Source organism: Tupaia chinensis, unplaced genomic scaffold (genome assembly GCF_000334495.1).
Source record: "Tupaia chinensis unplaced genomic scaffold, TupChi_1.0 Scaffold144197_2, whole genome shotgun sequence".
NCBI classification, from domain to species: Eukaryota; Metazoa; Chordata; class Mammalia; order Scandentia; family Tupaiidae; genus Tupaia; species Tupaia belangeri.
Window position 1 is genome coordinate 197,363 of NW_006204055.1, and position 17,545 is coordinate 214,907.

General features: G+C 45.8%; 1 protein-coding gene across 1 annotated transcript in view; it reads left to right on the forward strand.

The window, feature by feature from the left end:
• Nucleotides 1-7,853: 7,853 nt before the first annotated feature.
• EIF3L (eukaryotic translation initiation factor 3 subunit L) overlaps nt 7,854-17,545 on the forward strand; it is a 40,805-nt gene continuing 31,113 nt past the window's right edge. Inside the window, exons 1-4 of the mRNA XM_006166239.3 lie at nt 7,854-7,971; nt 8,475-8,523; nt 10,610-10,820; nt 14,707-14,786. Coding sequence (XP_006166301.2) covers nt 7,939-7,971; nt 8,475-8,523; nt 10,610-10,820; nt 14,707-14,786 — 373 coding nt within the window. The 5' untranslated portion in view covers nt 7,854-7,938. The remainder of the gene's footprint in view (nt 7,972-8,474; nt 8,524-10,609; nt 10,821-14,706; nt 14,787-17,545) is intronic.

The window sequence follows — 17,545 nt, forward strand, 5'->3', positions numbered from 1 at the left end:
CCCTAAGCCTCGCTGGCAGTGAGCGGGCGGGCAGGGCCTGCAACCACGGCAACCGGGCGGGGGGCGGGCCCGGGCACACCAGCAAGAGCTTCCCGGACCAATGATGACCCTCCTAGCCTAATACGCCACAGCCAATAGGAGAAGGAGGACATAGGAAGAGAGAGAGAATTGGACAGGGTTTCCGGCAACGTGACTGGCGGACGTGAGAACCAGTCACCAATTTGAAATGCCCAAGGCTCTCGCCGTAGGTACCGACCGGAGCCAATAAAGTAGCTGAATTTAAAACACTCCCCCCCCCCGTTTCTCCTTCTTTCTCGACAAGTTCTCCTTCGTACTCGAGAAGGATATGGGCAGGTGCTGTAGCCAATCACATTAAGATGATCTGCAGCCAATGACAAAGGAAAGTGAAGAAGCCTCCCTGTACTTTACCAACATAGACGTGTCTTAAATCAGTCAATGGGAAAATGAACTTTCCACAAATGTGTAATGTAAGTTGGAGACTATTTTAAAATCTGGTGATATCACCACAAACCGTGGAGTAATAGCTTCTAAGTGCAATGGATTTATTTTAGTGAAGTTTCTCTTGGCATCCCTTGCATTGATCACTGATTTACAAAAGCATTTAATTCCACATCAGTCCGAGAGCCAGTCACTGAGCCAGGTGGCTCTCCGTACCAGGTCAGGACACAAGGTCAGACTCGGTGCCCCTGAGATGTTCATGCTCCACGTAGAGAAGCTAGACCTAGAAACAAGGAGCTGCCTGGCAAGCAGTTAATGACAAGCTGAGAAACATCTCACGAGAGCTCTGTTTTTTTTTCCCCCCCCTAATCTGCCTCATAACTCCACATCATACAAAAACTTCTATAAGGTAGGCAAGGAGGACCATGCCTATTTTATAGATGAGGGCCTGAGACTAGGGAAAAAGGGGGCTGGTCGCTTAGCTGTCATGGGTCAGGTCTTGTGGCCAGACAAAAGTTTTCCTCATATATAAACCCTTGCACTTGACTCGGTTAAAAATGTTTTCTTTCTCTGACAGACAAAAACTTTCAGGTTTTATAGTGTCACAGATTGCCATTTTATTACTATTGTACTATAAGGGCATATGCCAACTCTACTTCTAACTGTAAGGAAATAGAGGGAAGAAGCAAATATTACTGAGCATGTACCGTTTACCAAGTGCTTGATATATATTACATCGTTTCATCCTCCCTCACCAGAGCCTTCCTTGGAAGGTAGATATTCTAGTATTTGTTTTGCAGATCACCATACAGTATTACTTTTTTAAAAAATTATTTATTTATTCATTCATTCATTGTTTGTTTAATTTGACCAGAGATAGACATAGAGAGAGAGAGAGAGAGAGGGAAAATGAAAAAGCAAGCCACCAGGTCCAAGACTTGAACTGTGGTCGGCCATGTGGGAATGTCCAGTGCCTTAACCACCATGCCACCTGCTGGTCCCCAGTATTACTTTTTTTCCTCTAGTTTTTGCTATAGGATGTGTGGGGTGTGATTTCGGGGAGGGGGATTTCTCACTTTCTGTCTTTCTCTAGCAAGCTCAGGCGCCCTATAGCAAAAACTTCTGAAAAAATTAATAATAAAGCCAAGGGGCCAGCAGGTGGCATAGTGGTGCTGGGCTCCCACATGGCCAGCTGAGTTTCAAGTCCTGGACCTGGAGGGTGGAGACTCATGCTGGGCATGTATGGATGTGTACCCAAAATCTCGGGAAGGGAATGGAGGAGAAGGGATTGCAGCATGGCCATCCCCCCAGGGGGAGATTTCTACCTTTCTTTCTGTCTCTCCAGCAAGTACATGCACCCTATAACAAAAATCTCTCAAAATTAATAGTAAAGTGAAGATTTCTTTTTTAAAGAATTATTTTATTTAACTTTACTTATTTAATTTCACTCTGCCCAGGGATAGAGAGAGGGAGGGAGGGAGGGAGAGAGAGAGAGAGAGAGAGAGAGAGAGAGAGAGAGAAAGGCAAGCCGCTAGGTCCAGGACTCAAACCATGGTCAGCCATGTGGGAGTCTCCAGCGCCCTTAACCACCACACCACCTGCTGGCCCCTAAAGTGAAGATTTTTAATTGAAAAAAAAATATACCCACATGCCTTTCATGCCAAAGAATAACAACTACACTTATTATGCCAACTGCTGGTCCCACAACTACACTTATTATTTATTATTATTTTTTAGTTTGCTATAGGGCACATGGACCCACGAGAGAAAGAGAGGGAGGGAGGGAAAGTGAGAAAGGAAGCTTCCGGGCCTGGGGACTTGAACCGTGGTTGGGTGCTGCTGACTCAGGTGTTATTTTTATTGTGAGAGTTGTTAATAAATATTTAGCAGGGGGAGATCTGTCATAGTATCTGGCTTCTTTGTTTGACATCCAGGGCTTTTTCCTGCTTCCATATTTCTCTCTTAGGTGAACAATTTAATTACCCGATCATGCATGACAAGTGTAGGCTTTGAAGCCCATCCTTCTACTCATAGATGATCTGTCCTATCAGTTTATATAGCCTCAGGATGTTGGCCTAGCTTCCCATCCTGGTGAATTTTTTCAGAGTTTTTTGCTATAGGGTGCATGTGCTCATCAGAGAGACAGAGAGACAGAAAGCAAGAAATCATCCCCCAGGGAGAGTGGCCACGCTGAAATACCTTCTCCTTCATTCTCCTCTCCGGATCTTGGGCTCCATGTATAGGTACCCAGTGTGAGTTTCAAGCCACTAGGTCTAGTACTGGAACCACAATCAACTACGTGGGAGTCTAGTGATGTAACCATTATGCCACCTGCTGTTCCCCCAGTGGTGAATTTTTTTATGTGTATATTTGAGATAGCAGGAGGGAAGAGAGCAACTTTCTCGACACTAGGAACCAGGTGGGAGGGAGTTCCCACATGGGGTCTGGTTATTCCCTATAGGCTGTGACTGACATGGCAGGTGTCCTTCTACTCATGTCTTTTCTTTTTCTTTCCTTTAAAAAAAAAAAAAAAGGTTTCTGCCACAGGGTGTGTGTGAGAGACAGAAGGGGAAAGTGAGAAATCACCCATTGTGGGAATGGCCAGGGCACAATCCCTTCTCCTCCATTCTCTCCTCCTGGGATTTTGGGTACACACATATACGTGCCCGGCATGATTTTTAAGCCGCCAGGTTCAAGACTTGAACCATGGTTGGCCATGTGGGAGTCTAGCGTCTTAACCACTACGTCACCGACTAGACCCAACTGCCTGCTCATATCTATCGAACTAACTTTACTTTTCTGAGCCTTAGTTTCCTTGTCCTACTAAACTCAAATATTTCCAGCTGAAATCTCAAATGGCTTCAGACACAAGGTGAAGTACAAAAAAGGGGAAATTGAAGTGGAGAGAGCTGTCTTAAGAAATTAAAATTAGGGGCCGGCAGGTGGAGAGGTGGTTGAGGTGCTGGACTCCCACATGCCGACCACAGTTCAAGTCCTGGATCTGGTGGCTTGCTTTCTCACTCTCCCTTCCTGTCTGTCTCTCTCTGGTCAAACCTGAAGGATAATGATAATAAATAATATAAAAAAACTTTTTAAAAAAATTTAAAAAGAAATTAAATTATTATTTAATTTTAAACTATTAATTTTTAAAAATATTTATTTATTTAATTCAATTTGTTATTATTTTTTAATTTGACCAGAGAGACAAAGAGAGAGAGAAAGAGAAGCCACCAGGTCCAGGACTCAAACCATGGTCAGCCATGTGGGAATCCAGCACCTTTAACCACCAGGCTTCCTGCTGGTCCTAATTTTAATTAAATAAAATGTAACTATTATTTTCCAGGCCTGCTAGTTGTGGCCTGGAAAATAATAGTTAAATCCCCATGGCTGGATCCCACATGGCAGACCTGGATGCTGTGTGCTTGCATCCCCAAAATCCCAAAGGGAAAAATAGAAAAGGGATTGCTGTGTTACCACCCATCATGGAAGACGCTTTCTCCCTTTCTATTTCTCTCTTGCAAGCACACATGTCCTCTAGCAAAAAATTTTAAAAATATATTACTTGAGGGGCTAGCTAGGTGGCATAGTGGTTAAGGCAGGTGGATCTCACATGGCCAGCTGCACCGTTTGAGTCCCAGACCTAGAAGTTTGAGAAAAACACTCCAGGCACGTTTGTGTGCATGCCCAAAATTGGGAGAGGAGAATGGAGAAGGGATTGCCATGTGGCTGTATCTCCGGGGATGAGTTCTCTCCCCTCCCCCAGCAAGCACACATGCCCTATAGCAATATACTATATATGTATGTATGTGTGTGTGTGTGTGTATGTATATATTTTTTTCAAATTTCACAGAAAATGTGACAATGTGGGCAAATTGCTGGGGGCCCTCCCTGAGCCAAAGAAATGTCCCAGGGAATCAAGGGGTCTTGAAGTTTTAAGGTCCATTAGTTCCATGACAGTATCACCTCTGGTGATAGAGGAAGTGAGAAACACAACGCAAGTGATGCACAGGGAGTTGGGGTGGAGTGTGCAATCCTAAACAGGATGTCCCGAGTCCATGGCATCACAGCAAACACTTTTGAGATTGATGGCGCTAGCCATGGAGATATTTGGGGAATGTCTAGATTCAGGAAACAGTGAGCGGGAAAACCTGGAGGGGAGGATGCCTCCATGGGAAAAGAAAGAAGGGCTATGTGCAAGGGAACGTGGAGACAAGTCAGAGTAGGGGCTAAAGGAAGTTTCTACCAGATTTGTGTATGGTCACAAGACTGAAATAAGACTGCAGATCTAAAATGGCCTTGGGACCAGCAGATGGTGTAATGGATACTCGTTGCTCGACTCCGATCTAGTCCTGGGCCCGGCAGCTTAAAACTCTCGCTGGGTGCGTGTGCATCCTAAGTCCGGGAGAATGAGATTGCGGTGTGGTCATTCCCCCAGAGGGAGGGGGGTGATTTCTCGCTTTCTCTCTGGCGAGCATATGTGTCATATAACAAAAAAAAACTTTCTAAAAATAACTAAATAAAACGGCCTTATGACCCATATACTGACTTTCATTAGTTTTAGTTTATTTTTTAGTTTTTTGCCATAGCGTATGTACTTTTTGGAGACAGAGTGAAAGTGAGAAATCACCTTCATCAACCCCCAAGGGGGATGGCCACGCGCGATCCTTCTCCATTCTCCTCTCTGGATTTTGGGGGCACACACGTGCCTGGGTGATTTTCAAGTTGTGGAGTGGAGAGCTCTACTATCAAGAGGGACCGCTATCAGGGGGCAGTCCAGCGCCTTGGACTGGACACGCCACCTGCTGGACCCCTGCTGGTTTGTTTTATAACCAACCCCATTTCGAGGGCTTCAAGACTAGAACCCTCCGCCCCCAAGGCCCGAGTCCAAACAGGTTCCTCCGCTGGAGCTCTGCGAGGCTGCCCGGGGCCAGGCCTCGCCCCGCCGCTGGGCCCACCCCCACTCTCCCTTCCTGTCTGTCTCTCTCTGGTCAAACCTGAAGGATAATGATAATAAATAATATAAAAAAACTTTTTAAAAAAATTTAAAAAGAAATTAAATTATTATTTAATTTTAAACTATTAATTTTTAAAAATATTTATTTATTTAATTCAATTTGTTATTATTTTTTAATTTGACCAGAGAGACAAAGAGAGAGAGAAAGAGAAGCCACCAGGTCCAGGACTCAAACCATGGTCAGCCATGTGGGAATCCAGCACCTTTAACCACCAGGCTTCCTGCTGGTCCTAATTTTAATTAAATAAAATGTAACTATTATTTTCCAGGCCTGCTAGTTGTGGCCTGGAAAATAATAGTTAAATCCCCATGGCTGGATCCCACATGGCAGACCTGGATGCTGTGTGCTTGCATCCCCAAAATCCCAAAGGGAAAAATAGAAAAGGGATTGCTGTGTTACCACCCATCATGGAAGACGCTTTCTCCCTTTCTATTTCTCTCTTGCAAGCACACATGTCCTCTAGCAAAAAATTTTAAAAATATATTACTTGAGGGGCTAGCTAGGTGGCATAGTGGTTAAGGCAGGTGGATCTCACATGGCCAGCTGCACCGTTTGAGTCCCAGACCTAGAAGTTTGAGAAAAACACTCCAGGCACGTTTGTGTGCATGCCCAAAATTGGGAGAGGAGAATGGAGAAGGGATTGCCATGTGGCTGTATCTCCGGGGATGAGTTCTCTCCCCTCCCCCAGCAAGCACACATGCCCTATAGCAATATACTATATATGTATGTATGTGTGTGTGTGTGTGTATGTATATATTTTTTTCAAATTTCACAGAAAATGTGACAATGTGGGCAAATTGCTGGGGGCCCTCCCTGAGCCAAAGAAATGTCCCAGGGAATCAAGGGGTCTTGAAGTTTTAAGGTCCATTAGTTCCATGACAGTATCACCTCTGGTGATAGAGGAAGTGAGAAACACAACGCAAGTGATGCACAGGGAGTTGGGGTGGAGTGTGCAATCCTAAACAGGATGTCCCGAGTCCATGGCATCACAGCAAACACTTTTGAGATTGATGGCGCTAGCCATGGAGATATTTGGGGAATGTCTAGATTCAGGAAACAGTGAGCGGGAAAACCTGGAGGGGAGGATGCCTCCATGGGAAAAGAAAGAAGGGCTATGTGCAAGGGAACGTGGAGACAAGTCAGAGTAGGGGCTAAAGGAAGTTTCTACCAGATTTGTGTATGGTCACAAGACTGAAATAAGACTGCAGATCTAAAATGGCCTTGGGACCAGCAGATGGTGTAATGGATACTCGTTGCTCGACTCCGATCTAGTCCTGGGGCCGGCAGCTTAAATACTCGTTGCTCGACTCCGATCTAGTCCTGGGCCCGGCAGCTTAAAACTCTCTCTGGGTGCGCGTGCATCCTAAGTCCGGGAGAATGAGATTGCGGTGTGGTCATTCCCCCAGAGGGAGGGGGGTGATTTCTCGCTTTCTCTCTGGCGAGCATATGTGTCATATAACAAAAAAAAACTTTCTAAAAATAACTAAATAAAACGGCCTTATGACCCATATACTGACTTTCATTAGTTTTAGTTTATTTTTTAGTTTTTTGCCATAGCGTATGTACTTTTTGGAGACAGAGTGAAAGTGAGAAATCACCTTCATCAACCCCCAAGGGGGATGGCCACGCGCGATCCTTCTCCATTCTCCTCTCTGGATTTTGGGGGCACACACGTGCCTGGGTGATTTTCAAGTTGTGGAGTGGAGAGCTCTACTATCAAGAGGGACCGCTATCAGGGGGCAGTCCAGCGCCTTGGACTGGACACGCCACCTGCTGGACCCCTGCTGGTTTGTTTTATAACCAACCCCATTTCGAGGGCTTCAAGACTAGAACCCTCCGCCCCCAAGGCCCGAGTCCAAACAGGTTCCTCCGCTGGAGCTCTGCGAGGCTGCCCGGGGCCAGGCCTCGCCCCGCGGCTGGCCTCATCTCTGCTCCAGCCTTGGTGTTCGCTCGGCTCTTCTCGATGCCCCCTCTGTGTGACTCCTAGCCTCAACTTTCGCACCCAGTAACTTTAGCCTTCTGAGACCAGAAGGTTCGAAGGCATCTCTCGGCACAGGAATATCGCTACACCTAAAGGGAAAGCCAAGCCATTTCTCGCGGAATTTCCCTTCTCGCGAGAAGCCGGCCCTAGGGAACTGTCCGCCATCTTTTGTGTGGCATTCTGTATGGCTCCTCTGGCTTTACCCAACCTTTATACCAAACAGTTCACGTGCTTGCTTATTAATTTAAACCACTACCACCACTATGTAGTCACATTCCTTGAGAAGCCTCTAGCTGAAGAGGATATTTTAGGTGACTTGGCCTCCTGGTCCTTCCTAACATGGCTTTCTCAGATTGCCAGCAGGTCCGGAAAGGCTTCCGGTTTCCCGGCGGGCCAAGGAGAGACCGCACTTCCGGCCTTGCCTCGCAGGCGCAGGCGCTGTTTTTGCTCTCTCCGGCGGGCTCGTGTCGCCGCGCCGCTGCCATGTCTTACCCGGCTGATGATTACGAGTCCGAGGTAATGTGCTCTGAGCGCGTGGTGGGCTCGGCCGCAGGGGCAGGGCTCTGTGGCCGCTGGGCTCCCGGAACGCGGGTGTCTGGGCCTTCCCGCGAGCTCCGCACCAGCTCCGGGCTGGCCCTCTGGCCGCCCTGGCCGCCCTGGCCGCAGCGCCCGGCTTCTCATCAGCAGTGTGTGCACGTCCGCTTCGCGTGTGCGGTCCCGCCCTCCTCTTTCCCACTGTCAGGGTCGGAGGCCGGTTTTAGGGTCTGTAACAACTCTTTCTGGCTCCTCAGTCTTGTCTGACGTCGCAGATCCAGCCCCTGGGCCCTGCCCTACCGTCCTGCATCCGTAATGTTGTAGTGTCATTGTCTGTTTATTCTCCCTTTTCACCCTATTTTTCCCTTTGTGCGTTGTTCAAAAGGCAGGGAGTGAGTTTTCTCATCTGCGTGTCCTTAGCCCTCTGCTTGGCTCGTGGGCATTTGGATTCACGACTTGGTGACCGTCCGTGTCTTTCTTTCTAGGCTGCCTATGATCCCTATGCTTACCCAGGCGACTATGACATGCACACAGGTGAGACTCGGTTTGTCGGGCTAGCTGGATGCTCTTAGGGTTTGGCCCCTTTTTAATGTATCAGAACCTGCCTTTTATGAACAGGATGGTCCAAGCTTGGAGTCAGTCATTAGCTCTCAGTGGGAGGAGTTATTTAGAGTCCTCATAAATCAGGCCTTTTCACTATCCACAGTAGTCTTAGGAGAGAAGATTACTGGCTTGGTGGTGGTTTTTTTGTAACTTACTACCTGAAAAAGAAAGTCTTTTTGTCAAAAAAAATTATTTATTTATGGGACCAGCAGTTAGCGTAATGGCTATGTCACTGAATTCCCATGTAGTTGCCCGCGGTTCGCATCCTGGACCCTGTGGCTTAAAACTCACACCGGGCGCGTGTGCGTGTGTGCCCAAGATCCTGAGAGGAGAATGGAGGAGAAGGGATTGCGGCGTGGCCATCCCCCCTGGGGGGTGATTTCTCGCTTTCTGTCTCTATGTCTCTCTCTCTCTGGCGAGCGCAGGTGCCCTATAGCATAAACCTCTCAAAAAAAAGAAATTATTTATTTATTATCTGAGCAAGAAAGACAACATTGCCAGCAGAGTCCTGATGCTGCAATCCACTCCCTGCTTAAGCCAACCCTGGATCATGGGGACATGCGTCCCAGGGTGTTCATGTACTGGCTGACTCCAGGGAGGACCCAGAACCTTCCCCTGTGGGTCGGCCTCTTAGAGCGTCACGCTTTACCTCTGCTCTGTTTAGCCCCAAATGAAATATTTTTTGGGAGGTATTTTTGGCTTCTGGAATTGTCTTAGTGGCTTGGCTTGACTTAGTACTTAGTTCCATGCATCCTTCTGGATATTTTTTGTGAAATATTTTCATTTCATCTTTGTAACAGTTTTATAATGTGATTACATAACATTGCTTTTTTTCTTTCTTTTTTTTTTTACATTAACATTGCTTTTATCTTACTGATGATAAAACTAAGCACAGGGAGGTTTAGTAACTTGCCCAAAGTCTTGTAGTTATAAAGTAGCAGTTATTTATTAATTCAAAAGATATTAAATGTCTGTTACCACTTTCCCTTCCACAGTCAACCCACTTTCCCTGAGCACACATAACTAGCTGTCCTGGGCCCTTAGGGTACACCTGGGTACAAGACAGACAAGGTTCTTCACTTCATAGGCTTTGGATTTGGCGGGGGGAAGGTGGCACAAATAAGTAAATAAATAGGGTTTTAAAATTGTTTATTGAACTTCATTATTATTATTATTATTATTTTAAATCTTGCTATAGGGTGCACGTTCTCACCAGAGAGAGACAGAGAGAAGGTAGAAAGCAAGTTAGTAGGTTTGGGACTTGAACTACAATCAGCCATGTGGGAGTCCAGCACTTCAACCACCATGCCATCAGCTGGCCCAAATAAATAACTTTTTTTAAAAAATAATTTATTGACTTAATTCAATTTGTAAATAAATAACTTTAAAAAAAAAATAATTTATTGACTTAATTCAATTTGTTCTTATTTATTTTTTTTTTAACTTGACCAGAGAGAGAGAGAGAAACGGAAAGTGAGAAACCAAGCTGCCAGATCTGGGACTTGAACCGCAGTAGGCCATGTGGGAGTCCAGTGGCCCTAACCACCATGCGACCTGCCAGACTCCCCAAATAAACGAATTTTAAGTCCTAGTAAATGTTCTTTTTTTAGAAAAATAGTTTTATTGGCAGAGATACTCTCAGATAGAGAGACGGAGAAAGCAGCCCTAGTTAGGCCTGGTCATGCTACAGTCCCTTTTCCTTCATTTCTTCTTGTCAGGATTTTGGGCATGTGTGCCTGGCGTGTCCTGCAAACAGAGGGCCTTGAACCATAATCAGCCTTGTGGGATCTGGCTCAAAATGCACAGTGCTTACTCACTGCTGTGGAGCCGGCCCAGTAGTAAATGCTCTGAAGAAATAGTGCAGTGGCATTGGCGATGGCTTGCGAAGGGTGACGCCGGAGTGTTGTAGAAGGGCATTATAGTGATGTTGATAGTTGAGGTAGGCCTCGCTTGTCCTTCTGTCCGTCACATGTGCATTTGGAAGCACTCTGAAGTATTTGTGGTGTCTGACTTCTAGGAGATCCAAAGCAGGACCTGGCTTATGAACGTCAGTATGAACAGCAGACCTATCAGGTGATCCCCGAAGTGATCAAAAACTTCATCCAATACTTCCATAAAACCGTCTCAGATTTGATTGACCAGAAGGTGTATGAGCTACAGGCCAGTCGTGTCTCCAGCGATGTCATTGACCAGAAGGTGTATGAGATCCAGGACATCTATGAGAACAGGTATGGACCATTGGATGAAGTGACCTCTTTCTGGATGGGCCTGGCCTAGTGATGCAGCCCCCGCCAAAGGAGTGACAATACACCATTGTTCTGTACCAACTGCCCAAGGTGGGGGTGACCCTGGGGTGCTGTGCAGAGGGAACCAGATCTCACATGCCTGACTGTGGTTTTTAAGCTGGCTTGGCAGCTTAAAAAACACCAGGCGTTCGTGTGTGTGTATGCCAGAAAGCATTGTAGGATGGAGGAGAAAGGATTCCAGTGTGCTCCTTCTCTGCTGGGGGTGGTGCTTTCTTTCTCTCTCTGACAATTAAAAAGGAAAAAAAATACCCAATGGTCTGATTCTTTGGGCTAGAGACATATTATTTTATTGGACTCTATCCCCCTAAATTTGGGTAAGACTTAAAATGTTACTGCTATTAATAATTATAATAGTGGGCCAGCCCCATGACTTGGTACTTGGGGAAGCCGGGTGCCTCATAGGGGATCATATGATTTGAGTCCTGGACCCAGCAGCATGGGAAACACTGGACATATGTGCCCAAGGGCCTGTTGGGATGGAGAGGTAAAGGAGGCAGGGGTGGGGACATGGCCACACCCCAAGTGGAGGGTTCATTCTTCCTCTCCTCTTCTGATGAGCGCATAGGCGCATAGGCCCTCTGGCAAATTAAAAGAGAAGTAAATAATTTTTTAAAGGTTTTTTGCTATAGGGCGGGTGTGCTTGACAGAGACAAGAGAGACTAAAAGTGAGAAATCACTCCCCAGGAGGGATGGCCACGCCACAATCCCTTCTCCATTCTCCTCTCAGGATCCTGGGCATGCATGCACACGTGCCTGGTGTGAGTTTAAGCCACCAGGTCTGGGACTTGAACTGCGGTCAGCTACTTGAGAGTCCAGTGACATAGCCATTACACCAACTGCTGGTCCTGAGAATTATAATTAAAAAATAAAAATTATAGTAGCATTTAGCACACATTACCAGTATATATCAGGCAACATTCAAGGTGCTTTATCTATATTTTCCCATTATACTAATCCCATGAGATAGGTACGGTTTTCCTCATTTACATGAAGTAATGGCACAGAAAGGATAATTCATGTAGCTGGGTATGTGTATTTGGTAAATTTTGAACCTGTGTAGTCCGACACCAGAGCTCATTTCTAAACTACTGTATAGTTTCTTAGCATATATCGGTGTGAGCCAAGCTCTGGAGTGCTTGCTTCTTTCTTGTCTTTTTAAATTTGTCTATTTCTGTTATCAGAGTGACACACACTGACACCCTTGAAAGGGTCCTCATGTTTCAGTTCTCCCTGCAGTCAGCCCTGTAGTCAGCCAGAATTGTGGGCTTGGGCATGCCCGGTGTATTGAAGCAGACCTAGAACAGGAGCCCAGTGCTTTCCCACACTGTGTCCATCATCCTGGAGCGGCCCCCCTGCTGCCTGTGCTGGCGCAGCTGGGCCTGCAGTGGTCTCTTGTGGTTTCCTTTTACACAGAGTATTGTCTTTGTGTAATGAGCAGTACAGAGGAGACAGAGCGTGCTAGTCTAGAAAACTTTCACCAAGGAGATCAAATTTAAATGAGTCTAGAAGACAGAGAGAGCAGATAACCAAAGGTCTGTTGGTTGGTAACTAAGACTTCATCTCTGGCCTGTGTTTCCATTATTCCCCAGGTCTGTCTTGATAGTTGTGTACACGCCAGCTCTGTTCAGCAAACATGTAATGGTTAACCACGTGAAAATAAGTGAAATTGATCTCAAATACCATTTCTCTATATAATCAGTATTTTTAAACTAATGATATATTTTAATTTTTTTTCTTTGTACTGTCTTCTGCATCTAGTGTATTTTACGTTTACTGTGCATCTCGATTTGTGGGCATGAATTGAAATACTTGGTTTGTATTTAGATTTCAAAAACTTACAATTGGAGGCATAGGTTCATGTCCTCGTTCCAAAGCGTGGCCGATCTCTGTAGGTTGGTGTGGTGGTAAGAATGGCCGATGCCTGCGTTACTTTAGTGGTGAGCGGGCAGACAGTGAACGCAGAACCAGTAACAGCCAAAAACTAGTAGGTAGTATCAGAAGTGTCACAAGAACCAAAGGAAACTGAAGGAAGAGATGGGCGACAAATGTGGTTGGGCTGGCGGGTGGCGTGGTGGTCAAGGTCGACTCCCATATGGCCGACCGCAGTTTGAGTCCTAGACCTGGAGGCTTCCTTTTTCACTTTCCCTTTTTCTCTCTGTCTTTCTCTGGTCAAATTAAACAAATAATAATGATGATAAATGAAATAAAATAATTCTTAAAAGGTTAGGTGTTGAGGTGAGAAAGGAGCCTGTTGAATGGGCAGTTTAGAGGGTCCTTGGTAACCTCAGCTTCAGTGGAGAGGCAGAGGTGGCAGTTGATGGCGGTGGGGTGGGAAAGGGGAGTTGGTAAGTAGAGAGGACTTGTTGGACCACTGAGAAGCTTTCTGTGGGGGGAGTGTGTGTGTTTAATTTGACCAGACAGACAGAGAGAAAGAAAGGGAAAGCTAGGAAGCAAGCCGCCATATCCAGGACTTGAACTGAGGTCGGCCATGTGGGAATCCAGCGCCCTTAACCACCATGCCACCTGCTGGCTCCGTGCACGCGTTCCTGTCTTGGAGGCTTCCTTTTTCACTTTCCCTTTTTCTCTCTGTCTTTCTCTGGTCAAATTAAACAAATAATAATGATGATAAATGAAATAAAATAATTCTTAAAAGGTTAGGTGTTGAGGTGAGAAAGGAGCCTGTTGAATGGGCAGTTTAGAGGGTCCTTGGTAACCTCAGCTTCAGTGGAGAGGCAGAGGTGGCAGTTGATGGCGGTGGGGTGGGAAAGGGGAGTTGGTAAGTAGAGAGGACTTGTTGGACCACTGAGAAGCTTTCTGTGGGGGGAGTGTGTGTGTTTAATTTGACCAGACAGACAGAGAGAAAGAAAGGGAAAGCTAGGAAGCAAGCCGCCATATCCAGGACTTGAACTGAGGTCGGCCATGTGGGAATCCAGCGCCCTTAACCACCATGCCACCTGCTGGCTCCGTGCACGCGTTCCTGTCTTTTTTGAGGAAGCTTCCTTTTTCCTTTATCCATAATAAAGCGCGTGCATGTGTATGAAAGGAGCCACTGCCGCGCCATCTGGTTACCCAGCGATCCCTTCCTCTGGTCTCAGCCGTCAGATCTCGGGCACGTGCATGCATGCCGGGCACGTTTCAGGCCGACTGGGCCAGGGATTTGAACTGTGGTCCTCATGTAGGATCTGGCTTCTTGAGCCAATGCTGTTTTATGTTTCAAAGAAGGACTTGAGCATGTTTATGTGCAAAATTGAAAGAGCTGCAGAAGAGGAAGAGAGTGGCACTTGAGGACAGCTGGGGGAGGGAGAAGTTGCTAAGGGAAGGAGCCGGGAAGTGAACAGAAACCCCTTGTAGGTTTGTGAAGCAGCAGTGTTAAGCTGCATGCTCTGTGTCTGTTAGGGCATCAGACTAAGACAGGCAGACTGATTTGCTTCAGTGTTTGAAGAGGGGCAGCAGCGCTCCAGGAGGTAGAAACAGTAGGTGCTGAGGGGTGGGGGTGCCTCATGTGGGAACAGCACGCAGTTAGCTGTGGCTCCATTTCTTGATACAGAGGCAGGAAAGGATCCTGAAAAGCTTGGTGGGTGCCTGACTGGTATCAGGAGTGCTGTGCTATACTCGTAGTCGGAAAGGGTGTCTGAGTTCAGAGTTGGGTTGAGGACAGTTGGAGACTTAAAAACTCTGGCCCGCTGTTTTCACGGCATCCTCTCATCTCTGAGCCTGGGTCCTCATCTGTAGTCTGGAAAAAGTGAGGGCTGGTTCTCTCAGGTCCTTCATGTTCTGGCTTTCTAGAATTTCTGTGCTTGCTTTTCAGCTGGACCAAGCTGACTGAAAGATTCTTCAAGAATACACCATGGCCGGAGGCTGAAGCCATTGCCCCACAGGTTGGCAACGGTAGGTGTGAGGTCGTCGTGTCCTCTGTGCTGCGTGGGATCCTGTGACTGGGCCATTCGGAAGCGCAGGAGGGTCCATGTCTCATCATTTTGTTCCTCCAGAGCTTGGTGTGTAGTAGGTCCTTAATAAAATGACCTGGTGAGTGAAGGGTAAGTAAGTGAAGGGAGACAGAGGTCTCTCATTCATAGTGAAAGCCGAAATCTTTGTTTTGGCTTGTTTTAATATCCCACTAATTTGGGGTTGTAACAGTCACTCTGAAATGGACTCTAGCTTCTACTTCCGTAGATGATGTCTCTTATTTTATTTATTTAATAGCATTTTTTAAGAATTATTTATTCATTCATTTATTTTAATTTGACCAAAAAGAGAGAGAACGCGAGAAAGTGAAACACCGAGCCACCAGGTCCGGGAATTGAACCATGGTTGGCTATGTGGGAGTGTTTGGCGCCTTAACTGCCACACCACCTGCTGGCCCCTAGATGATGTCCTTTATTCAAATGCTCTTGAATTTACTATTGAGTTATATCCCTATAAACATATTGTACATTAAAAATGTCCCAAGTCGGGACCAGCAGGTGGCGTGGTGGTTAAGGTGCTGGACACTCCCACATGGCCAACTAGGGTTCAAGTCCTAAATCTGGTGGCTTGCTTTCTCACTTCCTCTCTCTGTCACTCTCACCCTCTGTCTCTCTCTGGTCAAATTAAAAACACAAAATGAATGAATAAATAAAATAAAATAAATAATTATTTTAAAAAATTTAAAAAATGTCACAAGTCAAAATGCATTTATTGAATAGGTGTAAAAGCAATTGCAGTTTGGACTGTGATTTTCAGTCATTATAATTAGGCTCGAACACATCTTTATTAATAAAAATAGGAACCACTGGGGGCCGGCAGGTGGTGTGGTGTTTAAGGCACATGGCCAACAGTGGTTTGAGTTCCAAAGCTGGTGGCTTGCTTTCTCACTTTCTTTCTCTCTCTCTCACTGGCCAAATTAAAACCATAGTAAACATGGGGTGGGCAGGTGGCATGGTTGTTGAGGTGTTAGACTCTCACATGACTGATTCTGGTTCAAGTCCTGGACTTGGTGGCTTGCTTTCTACTTCTCTCTCTCTGGTGAATGCACATGCCTTATAGAAAAATTTAAAAAATAATGAGTAAAGTTAAATAATTCTTCAAAAAAATAATAAAGTAATTCTTTTAAAGAGTATAGGAAGCCTTACCGTCAACATATTTTTGCTGATGCAAAGTAAGTTTTTTTGTTCCTGTAGCATAAAAATCCATGCTTTGAGGTTCAACAAACTCTTGCCCAAGATCCCAAGGGGAGAATGGATGAGAAGGGATTGCGGCGTGGTCATACCCCCTGGGGGGTGATTTCTAGCTTTCTGTCTCTTTGTCTCTCACTGTCTTTTTGGTGAGTGCACGTGCCCTATAGCAAAAAAAAAAAACCTCTCCAAAAAATAAACAATAAAACAAAACACAAACTCCGTAGCCCAATTCGTTGAACTTTTGAAGTGTCGGTTGTACGACGTATGGTCTCGCGTTACGGAGAACAACTGGGTGGACCCTTTCTGTTGACCAGTGCTGGCACTGGTCATTGATTTGCTGAGGATACTTCTCAGATGTAATGGTTGCACTGGGATTCAAAAAGCTATAGTGTGTCACACCCCACCAAACAGTGCCCATGACCTCTCTTTTGGTGCAAGTTTGGTTTTGGGAGTGCATTGGAACTTCCTTAGTCCAGCCACTGAGCTGACATCATGCAGAATCACTTTTCATTGTAGATTGACTGAGAAACGCTTTGTTGTGTGGAATAAGGGAAGCCGGCACTTTAAAATGATTTTGTAAAATTTTTGGTCCGTTCATCCACTTCTTGAACTTTTTCACCTTCCCAACTTGTTTCAAATGCCGATCAACCATGGAATGGTCCATGTTGAGTTCTTGAGAAATTTCTTGTGTAGTTGTAAGAGGGCCAACTTTGATGATGGCTTTTGATTGGTTGTTGTCAGCTTCCAATGGCTGGCCACTACGCTCATTTTCTTTCTTTTTTTTTTTTTAATTATTATTTATTTAATTTTTTATTTATTCATTCATTTATTTTAATTTGACCAGAGAGAGACACAGAGCGAGAGAGAGAGGGGGAAAGGGAGAAAGGGAGCCGCCAGGTCTGGGACTCGAACCATGGTCGGCCATGTGGGAGTGTCCAGCACCTTAACCATCATGCCACCTGCTGGTCCCCACGCTCCTCTTTTTCAAGGCTCTTGTCTTCTTTGCAAAACTTCTTGAACCCCCACTGCACTGTACGTTAATTAGCAGTTCCTGAGCCAGATGTGTTGTTGATGTTGCAAGTTCTCTCTGCTGCCTTACTGAGCCATTTTCAACTAAAAAATTATAAGAATTTGCTTTTTATCTAACATCATTTTCATACTCTAAACTACATATAAAATAAGCAGGAAGTAATCAATCATTAGGAAAAAGACAAAGTGAGAAATATGCATTAAAATAATATGTAACTGGGACCAGCAGTTAGCGTAATGGCTATGTCGCTGGACTCCCTGTAGTCGACTGCGGTTCGAGTCCCGGACCTGGTGGCTTAAAACTCACGCCGGGCGCGTGTGCGTGCGTGCCCAAGATCCCGAGAGGAGAACGGAGAAGGGATTGCAGCGTGACCATCCCTGCTGGGGGGTGATTTCTCGCTTTCTGTCTCTATGTTTCTCTCTGTCTGTCTGGCGAGCGCACACACCCTATAGCGAGAAAAC